Source organism: Ahaetulla prasina, chromosome 1 (assembly GCF_028640845.1).
Source record: "Ahaetulla prasina isolate Xishuangbanna chromosome 1, ASM2864084v1, whole genome shotgun sequence".
Lineage (NCBI taxonomy): Eukaryota > Metazoa > Chordata > Lepidosauria > Squamata > Colubridae > Ahaetulla > Ahaetulla prasina.
In genome coordinates this window covers 110,729,891-110,754,798 of record NC_080539.1, presented here as the reverse complement: position 1 = coordinate 110,754,798, position 24,908 = coordinate 110,729,891, and the positions used below count along the sequence as shown (strand labels likewise).

Genomic DNA, 24,908 nt, shown 5'->3' with positions numbered 1-24,908 from the left:
CAAATAGCAAAAGTGGGGAAATGAGACCATACCTACCTATATCTATTGGCTTTTCTTTCTTGTCTGCTTCTAGAAAATAAGAGGAAGATTTGAACATGATTTCTGCATTTAGGTGTTCAAAATAAACAATGGATGACTCCATGCTTAACAGAAAAAGTGATAAGAGTGAGGACACTTTAATATAGATTTTTTAAAATTCCCCAATTAATCATATTGGACAGAATGCAGTCTCCTATCAATATTTTTAAAATAACTTTATTGCTTTTAAAACAATAACAGAAAAAAGCAAAAGGAACAAAACAATACATACATAATCAAAACAATGCATAAGAAGTGCTTAAAAATAAGTGAAAAAATACAACAGAAAAAATAGGATACAGAGTATAATATGTTGTTAGAACAATAAACAGATACAGCTCTATATATAATCTAATACAAACATTATTCAGGTATATATATTTTTCTAATACATTTTATATAACTTTCATTCTTTTTTTAACCTAGAGTACTTTGTATAAATGAGTGTCATATTTTCTTATATTTATCCACACAAAGTATACATTCTATAGGCAATTCACTCATAGGTAGCAACTGTGATCAGACCTTCAATCCAGTAAAGCCACACATTTATCTTTTCAATGTTGCATTATCAGTCTTTTAGCTACAATAAAGGCACGGAGAATCCATGTCGTTCAGTTGTCAAATTCCATGTACTAGGTATGTAATTTAAGACATTATTCTCAGAAAATCTCGGCTTCTGTTGTACAGTCAACATTTATGTAGTCCATTATTTTGTCTCAAAATTTAATGCTTTTGCCTTTAAAGAAGCATTGCCATTACTGCATCCCAACAAAATGCTTTCCTACACAATTCTTTTTTATACAGACATAATGGAGCCCAATAAATTCTAAATATTATTATTGGTTTTATAAGTCGTAAATTGAGATCTATTGATATTCTTGGTATAGATGTTAAGACACAGTCTCATTGTCTAGGCAATATAGGAACCTCTAAATCTTTATTCCACTAATTGTTTACCTTTTGCATATTGAATTGATTTATTGATAATATCTGTTGAAATGAATAGTTGGTTTTTTTGTTTTAAAAGTTCTCATATCTCAGGTGTCTCAGAAAGTGAAAACGCTGCTGGTTCAAACAATGCTGTTAACAATTATTGTAGCTATAAGTATTGCCACGGAGTTACATCTAATAAATATTTGTCTCTTAGCATATCATATGTTAAACATTTGTTGTCGTCATCTACCAATTGATCCAAAGTCAATATTCCCACTTTCATCCAATTTTTCCATATCGACATTTCCCCCCAGATTTTCAATATTGGATTTCCCCATTGTCAATTTAGCATGGTTGACAAAATATTGACTCATCTCCTATCAATGTTTGATTTTTTTTAGTTCAATAGTTCTCTTATAGAACACTCATTTCTGTAGTCTTTGATTAATTTTCAAAGTAGAAAGTTGAATGTCCCAGAATTTTTTACCCTTAGCCTTACCAGTTTTGTTTGCATACACAGCCTTCTTTGGCAGCTTGGCTGAAATGAAAAGATTTAAATATATTGATTATCACACATGTTGAATATTTAGGCTTAACACAAATTTTAGGTAAGTAAATGTAGGGAAATAAGAGCATGCTTACCTATTTCTATTGATTTTTCTTTCTTGTCTGGTTCTAGAAAATAAGAAGAAGGTTTGAACTTGATTTGGGTATTCAAAATAAACAGTGAATGATTCCATACTTAACAAAGAAGGAAGTAATAAATTGAGGGCACTTAGAGACAGAATGTTTTAATTCCTCAATTAAAATTAAGGTAGAATTCAGGAGACTCCTCTGACTAGATAACTCAAATATTCATTTTTGTTGATTTTTAAAAAAAAATAACAAGGTTTATATGACCAGAAAATGATTTTTGAATTTAAATGTTCAAAATAAACAGTATATAATTTAATACTTAACAAAGAAGCAAATGACAGACTGAGGGCACTTTAATTCCAGAAACAAAAGTAATATGGGATTGAATAGATTCTGGATTCAGTTGGCATATTATCTATTCTTTTTTTTTTTTTTTTGTTTCTATGGTTTTCTTCTTAAGGCTTATAGGTCTTTTGACTTGAGAATAAGCCTGTGTAGTTACTACCCCTTCTTCCAGTATTCTGGCTTCAATACCAAGATCCAACGTGAGAACATCTCCTCAAGAAAAGGCAAGCAAACCATGTCGAAGCCAAAGCTATAGGGCTGTGTGGATGAGGCCTAGTAATTTATTATGCAAATTTTGGACTTTATTTCACTACCGTGTTTCCCTGAAAATAAGACCCTGTCTTATATTTCTTGAACCCTGAAATAAGTGCTTGGCCTTATTGCCATGCGCTCAAAAGTCTGATTGGGCTTATTATCAGGGGATGTATTATTTTGGGGAAAACAGGGTAAGTAATCACTTAGAATGTGGAACATCCATTTCCATAATCTTCTGTTAATTTACATTAAGTTTTCAAAGGGAACAGTATCATTTCTGAGATATGTTTTTTTACCCCAGTCTTACCAGATTTCTTTACATGCACATGTTTCTTTGGCACTTTGGCTAAAAGAAGAAGATATAAGGATTTCAGTTATTCTACAATTTGAACATGTATAATCCATATCCATGTCCAATATCATGTTTTGTGGTTGTAAAAGAAAAAATATTAACATACTAACCTATTTCTATTGGCTTTTCTTTTTTATGTGTTTCTAGGATGTAAGGAAAAGAACAGGACATGATTGCTCCATTAGAGTCTATAAGGGTGTGCTTATTCCATATATTCCATATCATTAGTGAAATGAGAAACCATGATCACAGTTAATTAGTCTTGTGATTTCATAATGAAAACAAAGCAGGAATTAAGTGGCTCTTATTTTCTTCCTGTTGTATATATGCTGTTTATTTTTGTTATTGCTGCATATTCTCCAAATTTAAGTAGCCAATCAGATATCAACAGAATTGTTTATTTCTTCCAATTCTGTAGAAAATTTATTCTCATTGCCATGAGTATGTTTCTAAGTAAATTCTTCAAAATTTATATTAAATGAGAAAGCAAATTGCTTGTCATGGGTAACAGAATGAATAAAATTCTTGATCAGTAGAATGTTAATGTCAGGGTTCCAGGGAACAGCCCCAATGAAAATAAAGCTCTTGAGGTTCCTCAAAGTTCCAATTTATTAGAGATGTCATGTTGGCACAGCTGGGAAAAGCCGAAACGGAAAGCTCAGAAAGCTGGCAGTATTAACTGCCAGTTAATACTACTAATAGACTTCACAGTTATTTATGAGACACAGAGGAGGATAAACATTTGAAGGGACATATTATCGAAAAAACTTTGTTAGAAGCATGGAATTCTATAAGGAAAATAATAAGCCCATTAGATAGACTTGTTAGTGTGTCCTTTAAATGTATTTTTAATGTTAAATTTAATTTAATTTAATTTAATTTAATTTAAAACTTTAATTTTAAATGTCCTTTAAAAACATGACTTTTGTAACAGAGTTGTTAACGCTTGGAACTCACTACCTGACTCTATAGTCTCTCCTTAAAACCCCAAAATCTTCAAACAAAAACTGTCTACTATTGACCTCACCCCATTCCTAAGAGGACTATAAGGGGCGTGCATAAGAGCACAAAAGTGCCTACCGTTCCTGTCCTATTGTTCTCTTCATTATAGTATTATATGCATACTTTTACTTATACTTTTACTTATATATACTTTTTCTCTCATGATGAATTATTGTTTATGTTGATGATTCTATATACTGTTGTGACAAAATAAAATAAAATAAAATAAATGCCTTTCATACTGGAGATAATTACAATAAGAAAATGTAATTACATATGCAGGCATGGTTCATCCACTCTCAGTGAATGGATTGAAGAGATAGAAAGTGAAGACCAGAATATGGATTATTTCGAGGCAGCAGATAGGGGAGCTGTAGGGATTAGTCCTAAGTAACTCATAGGAACAAGATGTAGTCTATTTTTCATGTCATTTTATTTTATTACTCAATGTCTTCTTCTACGGCATCCTCACATCAATAATCTTGCATGAATTAATACAAAGTATTCAAAATAGAAAGTGTAATTTGGGGGGAGGGGGAGAAATACCCAGGTCTTACCAGATTCTTTCACATGCGCAGCCTTCTTTGGCTTGTCTGCTAAAATGAAAGGATAAAAGAATTATGATAAATTTTCAATAGTATTCTATTATCAATATGTTTTTGGGAAGGCAGAGGTGAGAAAATGGGGTGTAGTTTCCTACTTCTATCAGCTTTTCTTTCCCGTATAGTTCTGGAAAGTAAGAGGAAAACAAGGACATTGTCCCTGCCCTTGAGACTTTTTAGTAAGCAGTGTATTTCTACACTGAGTAGAAAATCAAATGATAGACTTTAAGGTTGTAGACAGAGAGCTTATTCATTCCCAATTAAAACTTTGAAAGGACAGTTAGTTTGTTTTATTCCAAGAGAGAAGTAAGGACATGTTTTGCTTTTTTGTAAGTTTACAGTGCTCATAGAGAACCAAGGATGAATCAGCTTTGCAGCAACGACAGCTAACTATTGTTTATCTGCCAGCAAACAAGAAATGTCTTGTCCAACCCACTCACTTTCTTACAAGAACCTCTTCCTTCCCCCCCAGGAAAAAATAAAAATAAACTAAAAACCTATTGCCATAGAAGCAAATCATCTATAGAGAGATACAAAGGTCCTTCTCCATTAGATCTAAACAGACAAGTCATGTGCAAGAAAACCAAGCTAATAAATTAGTGTTTATTTGCTTATTTAAAAGATGTATAAGGTAAAGGTAAACGTAAAGGTAAAATTCCCTTTGCAAATACGTGCTAGTCATTCCTGACTCTAGGGGGCAGTGCTCATCTCCATTTCTAAGCTGAAGAGCCAGGGCTGTCTGATGACAATTCTGTGGTCATGTGGCCAGCATGACTAAACGCTGAAGGTGCATGGAACGCTGTTACCTTCCCACCACGGTGGTCCCTATTTTTCTACTTGCATTTTTACATCCTTTTGAACTGCTAGGTTGGCAGAAGCTGGGGCAAGTAACGGGAGCTCATTTCATTACGCGGCGCTAGGGATTTGATGCTGACCTTTCCGATCGACAAGCTCAGTGTCTTAGTCACTGAGCCACCACATCTCCTTTAAAAGATGTATATAGTCACCCATTTTATGCAACTCTGGGTAGCTCACAACAGCCAATTAATATTAAATTAATATTTATTTATTTATTATTTATTTATTCGAATTTATATACCGCCCTATCTCCCGAAGGACTCAGGGCGGTTCACAGGCAGATAAAAAACATATATATACAGATTAAAAAACCATTAAGAAACTTATTCAAAAAGCCAGATTATTAAAATAGTATAAATATTAAGACCAATTAAAACCCCTATAAAATTTAAAAATTTAAAAAACTAGTCCATATGCATGTCAACATATCCTAAAATGAGAGAAATGACTAATAGGCATTTCAAAAGATCATGTGGGGAGCAAAGTACCATTATAGTACTATACCATTATAGTTTAACCATATTTGGCAAAACCATTCACTGAATCAATGAGACATGGACACATGGAGCTATGAATGTTTCTAAGTACTGTAACTATCCCAATATTGATATCTGATATAGATCCACTAATCATTGCTGGATAAACTTTCCTATTACCTATTGGTTTCCTTTATTCATTAGGCACAGAATTATTCATAACAACTTGGTGTTCGAAATGGGATCAGAAACAGTGTTTGGTAAGTAGTTAGGGAATCTGGATCCTGGCATTAAGCCCCTAGCAATGTCATCAGTGGGTTGCTGAGTCCAATTTGCATTGCATCTGCCCTGTCAAGAAATGGCATTAGGCTATGAAATTCTTAATTTTATTCTATCAAATTACAGACAGAAAAATATTATTTTCCCATATAAATAATGTCTTAATGCACACTGAAGCCTTGCTACTATTGCAACACAGGTCAGAATTCAATTCAATATTACATTAGTAATCATATGATTAATTGTTTGGATTAACATTATAAATAATATATTAATATTATTATGTGGCTGCATGTGATAGAATGCTGCATGTGATAGAATGCACTAGGCATTTTATTATATTTAATTGTTGCTATATTAATATTTTCTTCATGAGATACTCAGCAATGATTATCTAAGCTAAGGGTGTCAAACTGGTGACCTGCAGGCTGGATGTGTCATGCACAGGCCACACCCACCCCAGCTCCGCGAATGGGGAGAATGTCATGAAATGTCACGTAATTGCAACGTGACAGAGCGAGTTTGACATCCGTGATCTAAGCATAATTGGATATAATGGAGGTTATATAACATTACTTCCTTCCTTCTACTACATTCTCTTCACTCTATTATTTGGGGGGGGGGAGTTCCCATTTTTTTCCAGTAGAACTAAGGGGGAAATGAGGCGAATGGTTTTGAACAACCCTACATCTCTCTTTTAACAAATTTCTTGTGACTAAATAGGATATGTTTTGCCTCATTGCCTGACACAGAAGCATGGGGCATGGAATCTATATAATTCCCAAATCACAAATTGAGTATCCAACATCCTCTGAAGCTACTTGAAAAGGCAGTGATGTGTCATAACAGAAGAATAGAGACCACCCATATTGGTGATGGCTCAGGAAGGAAAAGGAAGCTCGCAGAAGAGGGTGGGACAAGCCCATCTGCTACTGGGGGAATATTTAGAAGATCAACTCCCCAAATCTCAAACAGGTGGTTAGATAATCAGGAAGGTATCAAGCCTTCCTTGTAGAAGACCTAGGTTTGCTATCAATTAACAGCAAGACAAGATGCAGTGGTGGATTTCTACCAGTTCGGGTGAACCGGTAGTGACGACGGTGGAAGGCTCCATCCACCCGCCTGGACATCATCACGGATGCTCTGCGCATGTGCAGAAGTGGCGCACGCTCTCCCAATTCCGAACCGGTAGCAAAGGTAAGTGGAATCCACTACTGGCAAGATGTGAAAAAAATTCTAAAGTACAGCATTGTCTCTAGAGTAGCTTTGCTAGAAGCTGACAGAATAAACATGTTTTATGTTTCCTTTAAAGAAAATTTGTTTTCAAGGCTATGAAATCACACATAAAGTCAACATCTCATCAGTGTTACTTCTATATTAAGAAGTTTTCTCATCAGCCTTCAGATTTCTTCCTGTAGCTAGCTTGCTCCCCCTGCCTGATTCATGCAGAAGTCGCAATAGCCGTGAATCAATTTTACTATACTCAGTATTGCAGTTGTAAAGTTTGAAACTTCTAATCACAATAGATGATTGTTTCAATTGATTTGTTTATGCAAATGACTACTTCTAAAAAGTAGAACTATAGCAGAAAGAGAGTACTTTGAGGTAAGAATTGAGAATTGAGAAACCAAGTTTGAGATTACTATATATCTGAGCAATTACACCAGAGGTGGGTTTCAGCAGGTTCTGACCAGTTCTGGAGAACTGGTAGCGGAAATTTTGAGTAGTTCGGAGAACCGGTAGTAAAAGTTGTGATTGGCCCCACCCCCATCTGTTCTCTGCCTCCCAAGTCCCAGCTGATCAGGACGAAATTGGGATTTTGCATATCCTTCCTCTGGAGTGAGATGGGAATGGAGATTTTACAGTATCCTTCTCCTGCCACTCCCACCAAGCCACAGCCACCAAGCCATGCCACGCCCACCAAGCCACACTCATAGAACCGGTAGTAAAAAAAATTGAAATCCACCACTGAATTACACCCAAATTTTCAAGAATGTTAGTGATCCAAACAAGAATTGATGCGCCAGCATAATCTTTTCCTCTTGCATTTTGCTTTTTTAGAAACAACTATATTAGAAGTGCTATAAAAAAACATTTAATGGACTTTAGTTATTGTCATATAAATAGTAATGTCCAGGGGCTCCAGGATCATCCAGACCATTTATAGTGTCAACACATTCTGAAAATTGCCTCTGATGCATTCCTGTGGAATCTAGAGAGTAGAATAGAATTAAAATCTATTTATAGCTACTGTCAAGAAGATCGGAAGCTGCTTCTCTATAATCTCTTTTCCTTTTCTTCCTTTTCTATTTTTTCCAGTATTTTTTTATTTATCATCTTTATTTTCTTTTCTGGTTTTTACTTTGCTAAGCATTTCTTCAATAAAAATTATAGTATATACCAGTGATGGCTAACCTTTTTGCCATCATGTGCCAAAAGCAGGGGTAGCACATGAAGGGGTCGCACGTGTGTGTGCCAACATCCATAATTCTATGCACCCTGCCCCCAGTGCATGCGCGTGCGATGCCCCTGTGCTCACCCCCTTTTGCCATGCAATGGCACAGTGGGCCTGGTAGGTCCTTTTTTTGCCCTTCCCAGGCTCCAGAGCCTTTCTAGGAACCTGGGGAGGGCAAAAACAGCCTTCCTCATCTCCCCGGAGACCCTCTGGAGGCTGGAAACAGCCTGTTTCCCGACTTCCGGTGGGCCCAGAAGGCTCGGAAATCAGCTGGCCAGTGCGCCAGAGCTGAACTCACGTGCCCACCAATATGGCTCCGCATGCCACCTGTGGCACACGTGCCATTGGTTCACCATCACGGGTATATACTATACTACAAAAGTATACTACATATATTTTCCCCATATCTTTTTCCCCTGTTAATACAGCAAATACACAGGTAATACACTATACAGAAGCATTTTAATCAATGTGCAGCTAGACTTGTATTGTTTATATAGTGAATTTTAATTATTTTAGTTTAAATATACACTATGATTTTAATATTTTGTAAGTCATCTTGAGAAACTCAATTTTGAAGGGGGTAAAGGGAAAGGTTCCCCTTGCACATATGTGCTATTCGTTCCTGACTCTAGGGGGCTGTGCTCATCTCCGTTCCAAAGCTGAAGAGCCTGTGGTCATGTGGCTGGCATGACTAAATGCCAAAGGTGCATGGAACGCTGTTACCTTCCCGCCAAAGTGGTCCCTATTTTTCTACTTGCCTTCTTTACGTGCTTTTGAACTGCTAGGTTGGCAGAAGCTGGGACAAATAACAGGAGCTCACTCCATTATGCAGCACTAGGATTCGAACTGCTGAACTGCCGGCCTTTTAATCAACAAGCTCAGAGTCTTAGCCACTGAGCCACCATGTCCCAATTTGAAGGGGGTAGGTTTATCCAATTTTAAAGAAAATAAATAAATGGGATTTTAATGATAAAAAATACAAAAATGTGAAAGATAAAACTTCCCTGACATCAACTGGGAGACAAACTCTGCACCAAGTGGAAGATCCAACAGGTTCCTAACAAACCTAGCAGACAACTTTGTTTCCCAAAAAATAGAGAAGGCAACAAGGGGATCAGCCATATTGGACTTAATTCTCACTAACAGAGATGAAATGATAGAAGGTATTGAAGCTACAGGAACCTTGGGGACAAGTGATCATGCAATATTGGAATTCGACATTAAGCAAATACAAGTAGTAGAACAAAATCAAACTAGAGTCTTGGACTTTAAGAGAGCTAATTTCAATAAACTTAGAGACAGCTTTAGAAGGATTCAATGGATGAGAATCCTCAAGGGGAAAACAACTCAAGAAGCTTGGGAAATTTTGAAAAGTTAGATTATAAAAGCCTAGTCTAGCACAATTCCAATGAAGAAGAAAAATAATAGATCTCAAAAGAAACCAGCATGGATGCATAAAGAACTATCTGACAAATTGAAAGACAAAAAGGACAAGTATAAAAAGTGGAAAGAGGGGCAAATAACTAAGGCAGAATATCAGCAAATAGCCCGAGCCTGTAAAGATGAAGTGAGGAAAGCTAAGGCTCACAATGAACAAAGGCTAGCAACAAAAGTAAAAAATAACCAAAAAAAGCTTCTTCCAACATTTTAAAAACAAGAAAAAAGTCAAGGAAACAATTGACCCATTGCTGGGAGAAAGTAACAAGAAGATGACAAGCAACAGGGAGAAAGCAGCTCTACTTAACTCATATTTTGCATCTGTCTTTACACAAAAGGAAAAAACAATCCAACCTATCAAAAACAGCACCACAAAAAACAGATTAGGAACACAAGTTAAAATAGGAAAAAAAATGGTAAGTGAACACCTGTCTACCCTAGACGAGTTCAAATCACCAGAACCGGAATGGATTACACCCCAAGGTTCTGAAGGAACTGGCTGACGAGATCTCAGAACCACTGAACTATTTATTTTATTTATTTATTTTATTAGATTTATAAACCGCCCTTCTCCCGAAGGACTCAGGGCGGTGTACAGCCAAAGTAAAAAGAAACAATATACAGTTAAAATACAATTAAAAAGCTTATTATACAGTGTGGCCGAAATTAAAATAATTAAGAATCTAAAAAACCCCAATTAAAACCAGAGAGAAATTTAGAATTTAAAACTAAACAATTTAAGAAAGCCCATACGAACAAACAGATATGTTTCCAGTCCGCGGCGAAAAGTCCGAAGGTCAGGTATTTGGCGTAAACCAGGGGGGAGTTCATTCCAAAGAGTGGGGGCCCCCACTGAGAAGGATCTTCCTCTGGGGGCCGCCAGCCGACATTGTCTGGCGGACGGCACCCTGAGAAGGCCCTCTCTGTGCGAGCGTACGGGTCGGTGGGAGGCATGAGGTAACAGAAGGCGGTCCCGTAAGTACCCAGGTCCCAAGCCATGGAGCGCTTTAAAGGTGGTTACCAGAACCTTGAAATGCACTTGAAAGGCAACAGGAAGCCAGTGCAGTCTGCGCAGGAGAGGTGTCACATGGGAGCTACGTGTGACTCCCTCTATCACCCGCGCAGCTGCATTCTGGACCAACTGAAGCCTCTGAGTGCATCTCAAGGGGAGCCCCATGTAGAGAGCATTGCAATAATCCAGGCGGGAGGTGACAAGAGCGTGAGTTACTGTGCATAGGGCATCCCGATCAAGGAAGGGGCGCAACTGGCGAACCAGGCGAACCTGGTGAAAGGCTCTCCTGGAGACGGCCGCCAAATGATCTTCAAACGACAGCCGTGCATCCAGGAGAACACCCAAGTTGCGCACTCCCTCCTTTGGGGCCAATAACTCGCCCCCAAAAGTCAGCTGTGGCTGCAGCTGACTGTATCGGGGTGCCGGCATCCACAGCCACTCCGTCTTGGAGGGATTGAGCTTGAGCCTGTTCCTCCCCATCCAGACCCGTACGGCTTCCAAACACCGGGACAACACTTCGACAGCTTCGTTGGGGTGGCCCGGGGTGGAAAAGTACAGCTGAGTATCATCAGCGTACAGTTGATATCTCACCCCAAAGCCACTGATGATCTCACCCAACGGCTTCATATAGATGTTGAACAGGAGGGGCGAGAGAATCGACCCCTGCGGCACCCCACAAGTGAGGTGTCTCGCGGTCGACCTCTGCCCCCCTGTCAACACCGTCTGCGACCGGTCGGAGAGATAGGAGGAGAACCACCGATAAACGGTGCCTCCCACTCCCAACCCCTCCAACCGGCGCAGCAGGATACCATGGTCGATGGTATCGAAAGCCGCTGAGAGGTCTAATAGGACCAGGGCAGAGGAATAACCCCTGTCTCTGGCCCTCCAGAGATCATCCACCAACGCGACCAAAGCTGTCTCCGTGCTGTATCCGGGTCGGAAACCGGACTGGCACGGGTCTAGATAGACGGCTTCATCCAGGTACTGGGGTAGCTGGCGTGCCACAGCACTCTCTACAACCTTCGCAGTGAAGCGAAGGTTGGAGACCGGACGGTAGTTACCTAAAATAGCTGGGTCCAGGGAAGGCTTCTTGAGGAGGGGTCTCACCACTACCTCCTTCAAGGCAGCAGGGAAAACTCCCTCCAACAAAGAAGCGTTAGTAATCCCCTGGAGCCAGCCTCGTGTCACTTCCCGGGAGGCCAGTACCAACCAGGAAGGGCACGGGTCCAGTAAACATGTCGTAGTATGCAGCCTCCCCAGCAACCTGTCCACGTCCTCGAGAGTCACAGGATCAAACTCATCCCAAATAACCTCCACAAGACGCGACTCCGCCCTCCCACCTGGATCATCCCAATTTCGGTCCAAGCCGTCCCGGAGCTGAACGATTTTGTCGTATAACCACTAAACTCCTCGGCACGGCCCTGCAACGGGTCATCCCGCACCTCCTGATGCAGGAGGGAGCGGGCCACCCGAAACAGGGCGGCCGGGCGGTTATCTGCCGACGCAATGAGGGTGGAAGTGTAGGAACGCCTCGCCTCCCTCATTGCCACTAGGTAGGTCCTAGAATAGGCTCTAACTAGTGTTCGGTCAGCTTCTGACCGGCTGGCCCTCCAGACACTCTCTAGGCATCTTCTCCGGTGTTTCATCTCCCTCAGCCCCTCGGAGAACCAAGGGGCCGGGCGAGACCTACGCCAGGTCAGAGGCCGCAAGGGCACGACACGGTCCAAAGCTCCAGCCGCGGCCCGTTCCCAGGCCGCAACTAGCTCTCCAGCCGTGCCGTGGGCCAGGTCCTCAGGAAACGGCCCAAGCTCCATCAGGAACCTCTCCGGGTCCATCAGGCGCCTGGGACGGAACCAGCGCGTTGGCTCCGTCTCCCTGCAGTGGTGGATAGCGGTCCGAAAATCTAAGCGAAGGAGAAAATGATCTGACCATGACACCGGCTCCGTTTCTAAATTATCTAATACCAGATCATTTCGCCACTGACCAGAGATATAAATCAGGTCCAGTGTGCCACCCCCTATGTGCGTGGGGCCATCAATTACCTGAATCAGGTCCAAGGCCGTCATGGAAGCCTGGAACTCCTGAGCCGTTGTCGATGATAGGCCCGTCGATGGCAGGTTAAAGTCCCCCATGACTATCAGTCTGGGGGTCTCCACCGCCACCCCGGCGAGCACCTCCAACAACTCGGGTAGGGCTGTGGTCACGCAGCAAGGAGCCAGGTACGTGATCAACAGGCCCATCTGATCGCGGTGGCCCCACTTCACAAAGAGGGATTCACAGCCGGCAATCTGAGGTACAGTGGCCTCCCTCAGCTCTAGACTTTCTCTAATGACAACCGCTACCCCCACACCCCTACCTTGGGCTCTCGGCTGATGAAATGCTCGGAAACCTGGTGGGCATAACTCCACAAGGGGAACCCCCCCTCCGGACCCAACCAGGTCTCCGTAATGCCCATAAGGTCCGCGGCTTCCCCCTGAATAAGATCCCCAATCAGGGGGGCCTTATTGACCACGGACCGGGCATTACATAACATCAACCAGAGACCAAGGCTCTGAGGACCATGGCCACCCGGGGAACGGGTGAAGACTGGGGGGCCGGAGCACGTGATCGTTTTGAGACAGCGAGCACGTGCTCCCAACACTTGATACGGCCCCCTGCTTCCGCCATATCTGCCTCTCCCACCTACCGTACAGATGGAACGATTCTCCACTCCTGGAATGAACCCATCCCCCTCTGCCTTCGGACCAGATGTACAATGCCGCGAACAAGCACAGGGGCTAAATCCCTCCCCGACGGGTTTTTCCCCCCACCCGTCGTATCCCTCCCTCCCCTTAAAAGACCCCTTTTAAAAAACCTATTTAAAAATCCCCAGAAACTCTTCTTGGCCGCATGCTATATCTTTCAAAGATTCTGGATTCAGGGAAGCTGCCAGAGGACTGGAAAAGAGCTGATGTAGTTCCCATCTTCAAAAAAGAAAAAAAACAGATCCAGGAAACTACAGACCTATCAGCCTGACCTCAATACCGGGGAAGATTCTGGAAAAGATAACCAAGCAACGAATCACCGAACACCTAGAAGCAAACAAAGTAATAACCAAAAGCCAACATGGGTTTGTCAAAAACAGATCATGCCCGACTAATCTTATTGCATTCTTTGACAAAGTGACAAAATTAGTAGACCAGAGGAATGCTGTCGATATAATTTACTTGGACTTCAGTAAAACATTTGATAAAGTAGACCATAACCTACTACTAGATAAAGTAGAAAAATGTGGGTTAGATAGCACCACCACCAGATGGATTCATAACTGGCTGACCAACCGCACTCAACGTGTAGTCCTCAACGGAACTACATCCACATGAGGGAAGTATGCAGTGGAGTACCCCAAGGCTCTGTTTTAGGCCCAGTACTCTTCAACATCTTCATCAATGACTTGGACGAGGGGATAGATGGGGAACTCATCAAATTTGCAGATGACCCCAAGCTGGCAGGAATAGCCAACACTCCAGAAGATAGGCTCAAGTTACAGAAGGATCTTGACAGACTTGAACATTGGGCACTATCTAACAAAATGAAATTCAACAGTGAAAAAAGTAAGGTTCTACATTTAGGCCAAAAAAAAAATATGCACAGGTACCGTATATGTGGTACCTTGCTCAATAGTACTACCTGTAAGAGGGATCTTGGAGTCCTAGTGGACAACCATTTAGATATGAGCCAGCAGTGTGCAGCAGCTGCTAAAAAAGCCAACACAGTTCTGGGCTGCATAAACAGAGGGATAGAATCAAGATCACATGAAGTTTTAGTGCCACCTTATAATGCCTTGGTAAGGCTACACTTGGAATACTGCATTTAGTTTTGGTCGCTGTGATGTAAAAAAGATGTTGAGACTCTAGAAAGAGTGCAGAGAAGAGCAGCAAAGATGATTAGGGGACTGGAGGCTAAAACATATGAAGAACAGTTGCAGGAACTGGGTATGTCTAATTTAATGAAAAGAAGGACTAGGGGAGACATGATAGCAGTGTTCCAATATCTCAGGGGTTGCCACAAAGAAGAGGGAGTCAAACTATTCTCCAAAGCACCTGTGGGTAGAACAAGAAGCAATGGGTGGAAACTGATCAAGGAAAGAAGCAACTTAGAACTAAGGAGAAATTTCCTGACAGTTAGAACAATTAATAAGTGGAACCACTTGCCTGCAAAAGTTGTGAACGCTCCAGCATTGGAAATTTTTAAGAAATACCATCTGTCTGAGATTGTGTAGGGTTTCCTGCCTGGGCAGGAGGTTGGACTAGAAGGCCTCCAAGGTCCCTTCCAACTCTGTTGTTATTATTAAAATATATAAATATGTAAAAGTCAGCCTCAGTAACTTTGTAGGAATTGCTTCTGAATAAACATTTCTGCAATTGAACTGCAAACATTTTATTGTGCAGAATTTTTTATTTCCCCATGGATTTCAGTCAAACTTAAATCCAAGTTGCCTCCTATACTAACAGATTTTTTATGGTCACTCTGACTTTTCTAACTTTCTTCATGTTAGAATTCACCTAAACATTTAATCCTTTCACATTTGAACTTGTTCAGTCCTTCACATATATTACTACATAGTTTCAACAAAAGCTCTGTGCTTTATTAATATATTTTTAGGCAATAAATTAATTTTAGAATAACTCAGCCCCATATGCATTTTCAGCAATTGTTGCAATATTGAAATAAACAATTTGTGTGTGGGGGGGGGAATCAAAATATTTGTCTGATGAATTTACAAATTTGTTTCAGCAGATGGCAGCATGTAGCTTATTTTTCAGGGAAACAAGCAAAAATAGGTTTGGTTATTATTTGAATATTTCAGGGAGCTGGGCAGACTGGGATGTTAAAAAATATCTGAAAAAATGGTGGGTTTGTTTTTTAAGAACTAGCAGTTACTTTATAATGTCATTTTTGTTAAAGGATATCATGATTTTGCAGAACAATGAATGTACGCTCATGAATGCATTTTAATGTTGATATTTTTTACAAAGGAATAATACTATTCAAAATGGGTAAATGAAGATTTATACATTGTGAAGACTATATTTGAAGTCATCTGCAATGACCTGAGTCACTGTTATCAATTTAAAAAATTATTTCCTTGTGGGACTATTTGAATAATCTGTTGTTTTAGGATAATTATATTATACCTTCAGCATCTGTTTCCTCCTTTCACTTACTCAATGCAGATTTTTTTAAAAAGGATAAGATTTTCCATTTAATTGGGGTAATCTATTTGGGGCTCACAGTTGTAGGGCACAGAATCAAACCAAAAACTATTGAAGAAAAATATGCTTTTATTTTTACTTTCTGTCACCACCCTCCTCTTCTCTAAAAACGTGGCTAAAGGAGGACGCTGATTTGCAGAAGCTAATTCATGCCTATAGATTCAACTTTAGAAATAATTTTATCGTAGTTAAGTATTCAGAGTAGAAATACCAAATGTCTTATTATAATGGAAAATTTGTAATTATATAACCCATGTTGTTGGGTTTTCCATAAAAACAGGTAAAGGACAGCCATATAACAACTCATTAAATATGGGATGATCTTCTGTAAAATGGAACAACCTTCTATAAGCCAGTAAAAATATTTACATCATTTTCCCAAAAATAATGTAGTTCTTTGCAGAAAGGCCTTCATCCAGGGGTGGGCTTTAAAAATTTTAAGCAAGGGGTTGTCTGCCTAGTTGCTGGGTGGGTGTGACCATGGTGGGCATGGCCTAGTCGGCCTCCTGCACCATGGAGGTGGCGGGGATGGTGGTTGCCCTCCCCGGGCTCCAGAGGCTTTTCTCGAGCCTCCGGGAGGGCGAAAAATAGCCTTCTCAGGCTCCAGAGGTCCCCTAAGAGGCTGGAAATGGGCCCATTTCTGGCCTTTCTGAACTGGCCTGTTTTTCATCCTCCCCGAGCTTCCATGTGCGCCCTGCACTTACCTGCATCCAAAACAGGCCGTGTGGGGACTCCAGGGAGGGGAGGGGTGGGTGGGGCCAGCCAGGAGTGGGATTTGGGGGCTCTCCAAACTGCACAGAATCTTAGCTAGAGATTCTCTTGAACCTCTGCGAACCCCCAGCAGCCCACCCCTGCCTTCATCTATGTCTATATTTGCAAATGTGGCCATATATTTTACAGAAATGCAGTGAATATCCACTGAGCTTGCTTTTCAAAAGCAGCCTTACTTGTGCTTATTTCCCTTATTTCAAGAAATTCCACCCTTAGCAATTAGATGCTGGTCATGTTCTGTGAGGAAAAGCTTTCCTTCTGAGATTTGGAAGGTTCGCTCCTCATGGCTAAGCCACAGTGCAGTGTAATGTGCTTAGTTTTGATTTAACACAATGAGTGAATCCAATCATTGTGGCTTGTAAATGATTATGTATGGTTTTGTCAATTGGCACGGCAGAACCCACTTCATTATTTTTATTTTCAGAGAACAAAAAAAGAGTTCCTACTCATCTGAACCAACAGATGGCACTCTGGTGCAATGAAATAAAATAATTAAAAAAAGAAAAGAAAAGAAATATATGCTGCCCAAAAGGGTGATTAAATAATCCTGAAACAAAGCAAGAGAAAACAATTGAATTATTTACCTGGTGTTGCCACTTTTATGGAAACTGGCTGGGGGGATGCAGGAGTTTTTGCTGGCTCTTGAAATGAGAACAAATTAAAGCAATCATAACAAGGCATGCTATAACAAAATAAATAAATAAATAAAAAGATGGCAAAACAACATAGGGAAAATATTGCCCTTAGTATCCTTTTCATAAGGAAAAAGAGAAGATAATTAAAATAGCTGTTTCTTGGGATTCTATTAAGTAAAAAATAAGGGGAGAAAGCGTGATTTGAAATCAAGTGATAATTACTAATATTAACAAATGTAGATTTTTGTATTATACAACTTAGCATCCCAATTTAATAGTCATTTCACAAACCACACACATCATTTGCATAAAAAGGCATAGCTGGAATAACATTCTCCCTGAAGGAAACTGAAGTCTCTATATTTGTACTCTCCTCCTCCAAAATAAAGCAAAACAGGTTATTCTCAAGTTGTAGCATAGATCAGTGTCCCCAGCTCAGCTTTGACATACATGTACGCGTGCAAACAATGAACAATCCGGCTTGTGTTTGATCCATCTTTTATGATAAATGAGAAAACCCATCCCCACTTCAGGTCAACAGGGCTACGTGTGATTAGAGTCAGTTCACAGCCTGTCTCTGTGCAGAACATGCCTACTTGACAAGAAAACAATCAGACACTCCTTCTGTAATGCGGAAGATAAGTGCTACTCAGAAGAGAATATTGAACTATGATCATTTATGTCAGGGACATGATGGATTGCAGCATCCATTTTCCTAGGCTAGAAGATGCCATGCCGAAGGATCAGAATTGTCCATCAAAGCTGTACCTGCTACTCAAACTGAACAACTGAAATCAGTAGCAAGAAACAGCAATAAAATTTGTATTTTATCTTTCCTGTGATGGCCTTTTTGCTCTGGGGGTTTTCAAGTGTGTGTATATATATATTTGCTTTTGATGATCCAAAGTCTTCCCTTTATTCATGCATCTACTTCCTGGGAACTTGATGCCACAATTGGAATAGTTACACCTGTGGAAGAAGCATGATTCCTCCTGATCCCCAAATGAGAAAAGTTGTGATACTGAGTTGTATCTAGATTTTAGTGGTGCTATAGAAGCACAGTGAGAATAACATCACTGCAATATGCTGGAAAAGATCTGAAACAAGTAGCCCTCCCTTTCAGATGTGTTTGTCCTTTTTCTTTCTTCTGTAAATACTTGGATGCCTTCTGCAATTCAGCAGAAAAATACAGGGGGTCCTCGATTTACAACCATTTGTTTAGGGACTGTTCAACGTTACAGTAGCACTGAAAAAAAGTTACTTATTACCAGTCCTCACACTTTTTGTTGCATCATCCCAATAGCCATGTGATAATAATTTGGACACTTGGCAATTGGCATGAATTTAGGACTGTCCAGCATCTTGGAATCGTGAGATCGTGGGATTTGTGACCTTCCCAGCTGATGATGTAAGACAGATTTGCTTAATGACTGTGATTCACTTAACAACCATGGCAAAGAAAAGGTTGTCAAATGGGGTGCCTCGCTTAGCAATGGAAATTATGACTCAGTTGTAGTCATAGGTAAAAGGACTTCCTACACATAGCTGAAAGCTGTTCAGCTTTCGTTTTATAAGGTTGCATGGGGCAATTTTAGGCCACATTTTACCTGGTTAAAAAATGCAGGATTCTTTGTTTCCTGGATCACTTTCCCAGAAACAGAAAGGGCAAATGCTTGATGAGTTCTATTTTTCATGCCAGGGGCTTATATTCATTATTGAAGGACTAAGAGTCTTCAGATCTTATTATATAGGAACCAGATACATGAACTCTTCTATCTAGCTCATGGCCACTAAGAAAAACTCAGCTGAGATCACAGTTGACATTTCAATCCCTATCTGCTTTTTCAAGATGTAAATTTAAAAAAAAAAAGAAAATGAAGAAGGGAAAAAATAACTGTCAGTCACAAATGGGAATGGGGAACTGAAAATGCAGTGTGAATTGATTCAGAATAGAAGAAACTGCTAAGTCTAAACATGTCACTTTAAAATTATAAATGGTGTCACTCTTTCCATATCTGCATTTTCATACAATATTATAGCACAATTCTCTGCAGATCTAGCCAGACGTAAATCCTATTTACAAGACGCCTTTTACCCCTCCAAAAAAAAGAATGTATAAAATGATATACTTCAATATTCATAATTGGATGTATCAAAGCAAACGCTAATAATGGTAAAATAAAATAAACAAAGGTAAGAGCATAATTAGAAAAATAAGACTCACTTTTTAGGTCTTTGATGGAAACAGCTTCTTTTGTGTCTGTAAGAATATATTATAAAAGGAAATAAGTGTACTGTTACGTATTAGCAGTTAGCACTGCTAAAGGCTCTCACATATGCACCACAAGCCAACCATTTATTTCATCATCACAAAAAATAAAAATGTATTTCTCCAGGGAGCTCCACCCTAAGCTTTCTAAACGATGGGTGTTTCAATGTTAGGATCTAATTTGAATGCCGGAATGCAACCCTGGGATATGAAATAATTTATTCATTTATTTATCCTGTCTTTATTATTTTTATAAATAACTCTTTTATACTTGAATATACCTAATACTCTTTCTTCCTCATATTGTCCTGTGAGGTAGGTCGTGCTGAGGGAGATGTACTGGCCCAAGGTCACCTAGCCAGCTTTCATGCCTAGAACTCAGTCTCCTGGTTTCTAGCCTGATGATTTAACCACCAGACCAAACTTACTCTCGCTAAAAACTTTACTTTGAAGTACTTGCATTTTTGCCCTTTGGGATAACTAGAATAAAAGGCAATGAGAGCTATTTCTGGCAAAACACCTTCCAGCACTTTTCAAGGCCAGCCTTCATTTAGATATGTACTGTATTATCCCAACTGTTTCCTTTTACTTGTATGAAGCTTATCTCTTTGGGACCCCTTGCTCTGATTTCTGCTCTTTAGGGCTCATGCGCCATTTTTGTAAGACCCTTTTCTTTCTTTCTGAGCTAATAAAAAGCCTAGCAGTTTCCAGAAGAAACTCATGCATTATTGGGTATGTGTACATTGCCCTTTGCTCTGAAAAAAAAAGTTTGTGGGTTAATCTTCCGCCTCTATTTTCCAGGAATCGCTTCAAACCCTGCTAATTACCACACTGAGATGAAATTAATCACAAAGCTGTTTTCGGTCATGGAGGTCTATTGAAGCATTCATAAATGCTTTATGGTTGCCAGATATGGAAATTTAAAAAAATGTCGCTTGTAGTTGATATGAATCATTTATCACAATTATCTGCTATTACTGGAAGCTATAAAACCCAAACTCACCGGTAACATTATGTTCAACAACAGATGTGATCTACAACATGCTCCATTACAAAAATTCTGATACATTGGGATATTTCTTTATGTTTTAGATAAAAATATTATTTTACTCAAATACAGTAGCTTTCTCATAAAGAAGATTCGTCCAATTCCGTTTCAAGGGTAGCTTGTTTTTCAAACATTCCAATGTTTAAGGATTATCAAATGAGGAACTGATTTGTATGTATTTATTTTCACCTAGTAATATATAAAAAGGTTAAAACAAGAAACAAAGCTCTGCTGAAGAATTGTTTTTCTCCTATTCCCTTTTACTATTCATTCATAGTTACTCCTTGAATAAAGAACTACCGTATTTTTCGGACTATAAGATGCACCGGTGTATAAGACACACCAAGATTTCAAAAAGGTAAGCACGAAAAAAAAGGTTTTTGCCCTCCCCGGCACCGAGGAGCACTCTGTAGGCCTCGCAAACCCTCTGGATGTCCCGTTTTTTGCTGGGAAGGGCAAAAATGCAACATGTGGGGGGGTTTGGGAGGCCAAAAACAGGGTGTTTTTGCCATCCCAGCCCCTAGGAGCTCTCTGCAGGCCTCCCAAAGCCTCTGCGCACCCCATTTTTGCGAAAAATGGAATGTGTGAGGTTTTGGGAGGCCAAATATGGCTGTATTTGGTGTATAAGACGCACCAGCATTTCCACCCTCTTTTGGGGGGGGGAGGAAGTGCGTCTTATACCCCGAAAAGTACAGTTTGCGATTAGTTCTTTATTTAATATGCACAGCAATTCCTCTGCCAGTTTTCTGCTAAGGCCCCTAATGAAATACACTAGGGAATCTCAAAATGTGGGTCATGATTCCGTTAACATACTTCAGGCAAAATCTGGAGTGACTCTGATACTGTTTCCACTATGCACGAACAATCTTCGCAATCACAAAGCTGGAGCATTGTCAAACCACAGCAACTTTGCCCAGGGAAAATCAGGGTCAAGAGTAAGTTTTGAGATTGTTCTCAGTTTCCTTATGCAAGCAAGCAATCTTCTCCGTACTGGATAACGATGATAAATTATTCCCTATATTGAACATCACTGATTAACATAATGCATAGATACAGCACAAACGATACTGAACCAGTTTGCAAACCTCTATGGGATTCAGAGGACTGCGGGGTGGGTTTGTGAATAATTGCAGGAATGTATTTTTACATATGCAAGGCATATGTTTTCAATAAAAGGAAACTATGTTTTCGGGACTATGGATGGTCATTACGGAGAACAAGGTGATTTTTTATAAAGAACTAAATCCACCAAATGGAACATATGTGGTAAGAAACAAAAGCCAGCTATAAACAAAAAATAAGAACAGTTGGGATTTTTATCAGAAAACAAGATTATATCTTAGGAATCTTAAATATGGAGTCAATGTTGATAGAATGTGAAAAACTTGAGAAAAAAAGGATGACAGCAGCTGAACAAATAGTCCTCTCCATACCTATGTAAGGGACCCTATCATCAATGATAGATGTAATTCTGATGTTTATAGTATAGGCCAGGAGTGTCAAACTCAATTTCACTGAGGGCTGCATCAAGGTTGTGTTTGATCTTGGGGAGATGGGATGGGCGTGGCCAGGGTGAGCGTGACCAGCTCGAAGTCACTCATGTCGGGGTTGCCTGTGATGGCCTGAATGCTCTGCCAACAAAAATGGGCTCTTAAGCTCTGTTTCAACTGCGACAGACTCCTGCAACCCTCTGCCAGCGAAAACGGAGCTGGGGAGTGCCGCCCCCCGGCCCTTGCAAGCTTTGTTTTCGGCTGCGATGACCTCTTGCAACCCTCTGCCAGTGAAAACAGAGCTCAGGAGAGCCTCACACAGCCCTCCCAAGCTCCGTTTTCACTGCAGAGGCACTGTGAGCCAGTGCATCTGCAGGCACTTTCACTGTTTCCAGGACAGCCCTAAGGCCAGGTCTAAGCAACCCGCGGGCCAGATCTGGCCCCCAGGCCTTGAGTTTCACACACCCCTGGTATAGGCTAATCTTCCCCAACCTCTATAACTAGGAATCTAGTAACCTATAGTCTCAACACATCTAGGTTGGAGTGTCTGGTTATCTAAACAATCGGGCATGCTAGAATTCAAAAATCATGATATAATATATTTCAATAGATGGGCAGAAGGGATAGAGGAATTCAAAAGTTTTACCAACATGTGATTCTGTACTTGAGACCTTTCATGGAAGGATAGTTTGCTCAGAACAATGTTTACTCAGAAAAATAGTCTCAGTGCATTCAGAGGACATATTTGCTAATGAACTATTTGCTTTATTTTAGTTGAAAACTCACCTGGTAAACCTAAGCTAACCAAGGCATTTCCAATTCTCTATTCAACCTCTAAAGACCAGGGTTTCCATTCACATAGATATAGAAAACTAACACAAGCACATAGACTTTGGGGCTTCCAAGACACTGAATAAGCAGAAGGTTTCTAGATACAGTATGTTAGCCATATGTGTGAAATCATTTCCTGCACTTTTGACACATTAATGGGGGCTTTTAAACCAATACATCATGCATGGATGGTACTTAATGTTCCATTTGCTGCCCCTAGCAAAATGTTCCGTGTTAAAATAAAAGCTGCAGCAGGTGGCATAAGCTCTCTGAAAAACAGCTTTTCATTGGAATATTTTAAGCAATGAGAGACAATTCTTAATACAGCCTCATCTCAGAAAGTATGGGCATCAGGTGTCAAGTACTAGGTAACTGTGCTTTATCCCTACTCAAGGAACTAATAGCCCGGTAATTATCTAACCAAGGCCAAGACTGAATTAAATCCATTCTATCATATTTTCAAAGCACCTCCGATTGCCGCAAATCAAAATTCACACACCAAGAATCTTTGGGATTCTGTGAAACAGCCCTTTCCAAATTGGAACCAACCAGATGTATTGAATTATAATTATCATTAAGCCAATTTTCATCAGTAGCTGGAGGAATTGAAGGAAAGCTAAGATACAATAGGATTCTGAATATGTATCTATTTAGATTGATATTAACAGAATTAAAACTAGACATTTGAAGTGACATTTAATCAGTCATTGTTTATTAAAGACTTCTAAATATGAAAGGTTCTATTGTTCCCCAAGCAAGCACATCAAACCATACTCTCCACGAATGATGGAAATGGTCATCAAATGTGCTAGACTCAGGAGCTGCTTAAATATTAGCTTTCTTCATTCACCACTATAATACTAGAAGATAAAATGGAGCTTGCTGCAAGTCCTTGAAAAAAGGAAGGAAGGAAGGATATAACACATCCTGCCATACATCAAAAACATTTCAGAAGCAGTAGAACGGAGCTTCTGAGATCTGAAAGTGGGTATCGCTGACTACTCAGAGGCTACCATAGGAGAACAAATCATGCAGCACAAAGATTGGTTGGAAGTGGGAGAAATTTACTGGATTCCCTGCATGGATTGCCCTTGTGATTATGTAAGACAGATAGGGAGGGAGTTAACCACCAGATTAAAGAACATGAGCAAGCTGTTAGAAAAGGAAACCCAAAGTCATTGGTAGCCTCACACTGCAATGAACAAGGACATGCATTCAATTTTGCAGCTACTAAGATTGTTGGCTGAGCAGGAACAAAAACAGACGGAGAAATAATTGAAGCCTGGGAAACAGTACCCTTGCCACTCAACAGGAGTGCCGATTTACTACCATCTTACCAGGTACTTAGGAGCTGAGGACACGGCAGCACAAGGAATCAACAATCTATGACTTAATAGCCAGCTATCAACACCCCAATCAACAATTAACAGTCACACACAACCAGACACCACATAAATACTATGTATAGTATCCTGATGACTTAGAAGTTCCCCGAGGATGGGCTCCAGCACGAGTCTGAAAGCTTGGAAGAACAAATCTCTAGTCCCGGATCCTACAGTAAAGCTATTCTTACTATATCTGCCTCATTCTGAGACACGTTTGTTAGAGAATTTGTAGTATTGGTGCTAGAACCTCAATAAATTTACCACAACATCATTTTTTTAAAAAAAGTTTATTTAACTCTTGCACTTACACTTTCACTTAGTTGGTCACAAATACCCATGCACATATACTAAGATGGAGATTTCCAAGGCTTCTGGATATAGAATAGAATTTTTATTTTATTGGCCAAGTGTGATTGGACACACAAGGAATTTGTCTTGGTGCATATGCTCTCAGTGTACATAAAAGAAAAGATACGTTCATCAAGGTACAACATTTAC

At 40.0% G+C, this 24,908-nt stretch overlaps 1 protein-coding gene across 32 annotated transcripts in view; it reads right to left on the bottom strand.

Annotated features, from left to right (window-relative positions):
* TRDN (triadin) overlaps positions 1–24,908 on the bottom strand; it is a 259,912-nt gene that overhangs the window by 77,502 nt on the left and 157,502 nt on the right. For 27 of the 32 annotated variants that reach the window (XM_058172483.1, XM_058172492.1, XM_058172547.1 and 24 more), the window contains 8 exons: positions 19,612–19,647; positions 17,337–17,393; positions 4,162–4,200; positions 2,713–2,745; positions 2,558–2,596; positions 1,657–1,689; positions 1,514–1,552; positions 37–69 (listed from right to left, as the gene is read on the bottom strand). In XM_058172483.1, coding sequence (XP_058028466.1) covers positions 37–69; positions 1,514–1,552; positions 1,657–1,689; positions 2,558–2,596; positions 2,713–2,745; positions 4,162–4,200; positions 17,337–17,393; positions 19,612–19,647 — 309 coding nt within the window. The remainder of the gene's footprint in view (positions 1–36; positions 70–1,513; positions 1,553–1,656; positions 1,690–2,557; positions 2,597–2,712; positions 2,746–4,161; positions 4,201–17,336; positions 17,394–19,611; positions 19,648–24,908) is intronic. The other 5 variants (XM_058172501.1, XM_058172510.1, XM_058172587.1 and 2 more) reach the window with 5 other exon arrangements.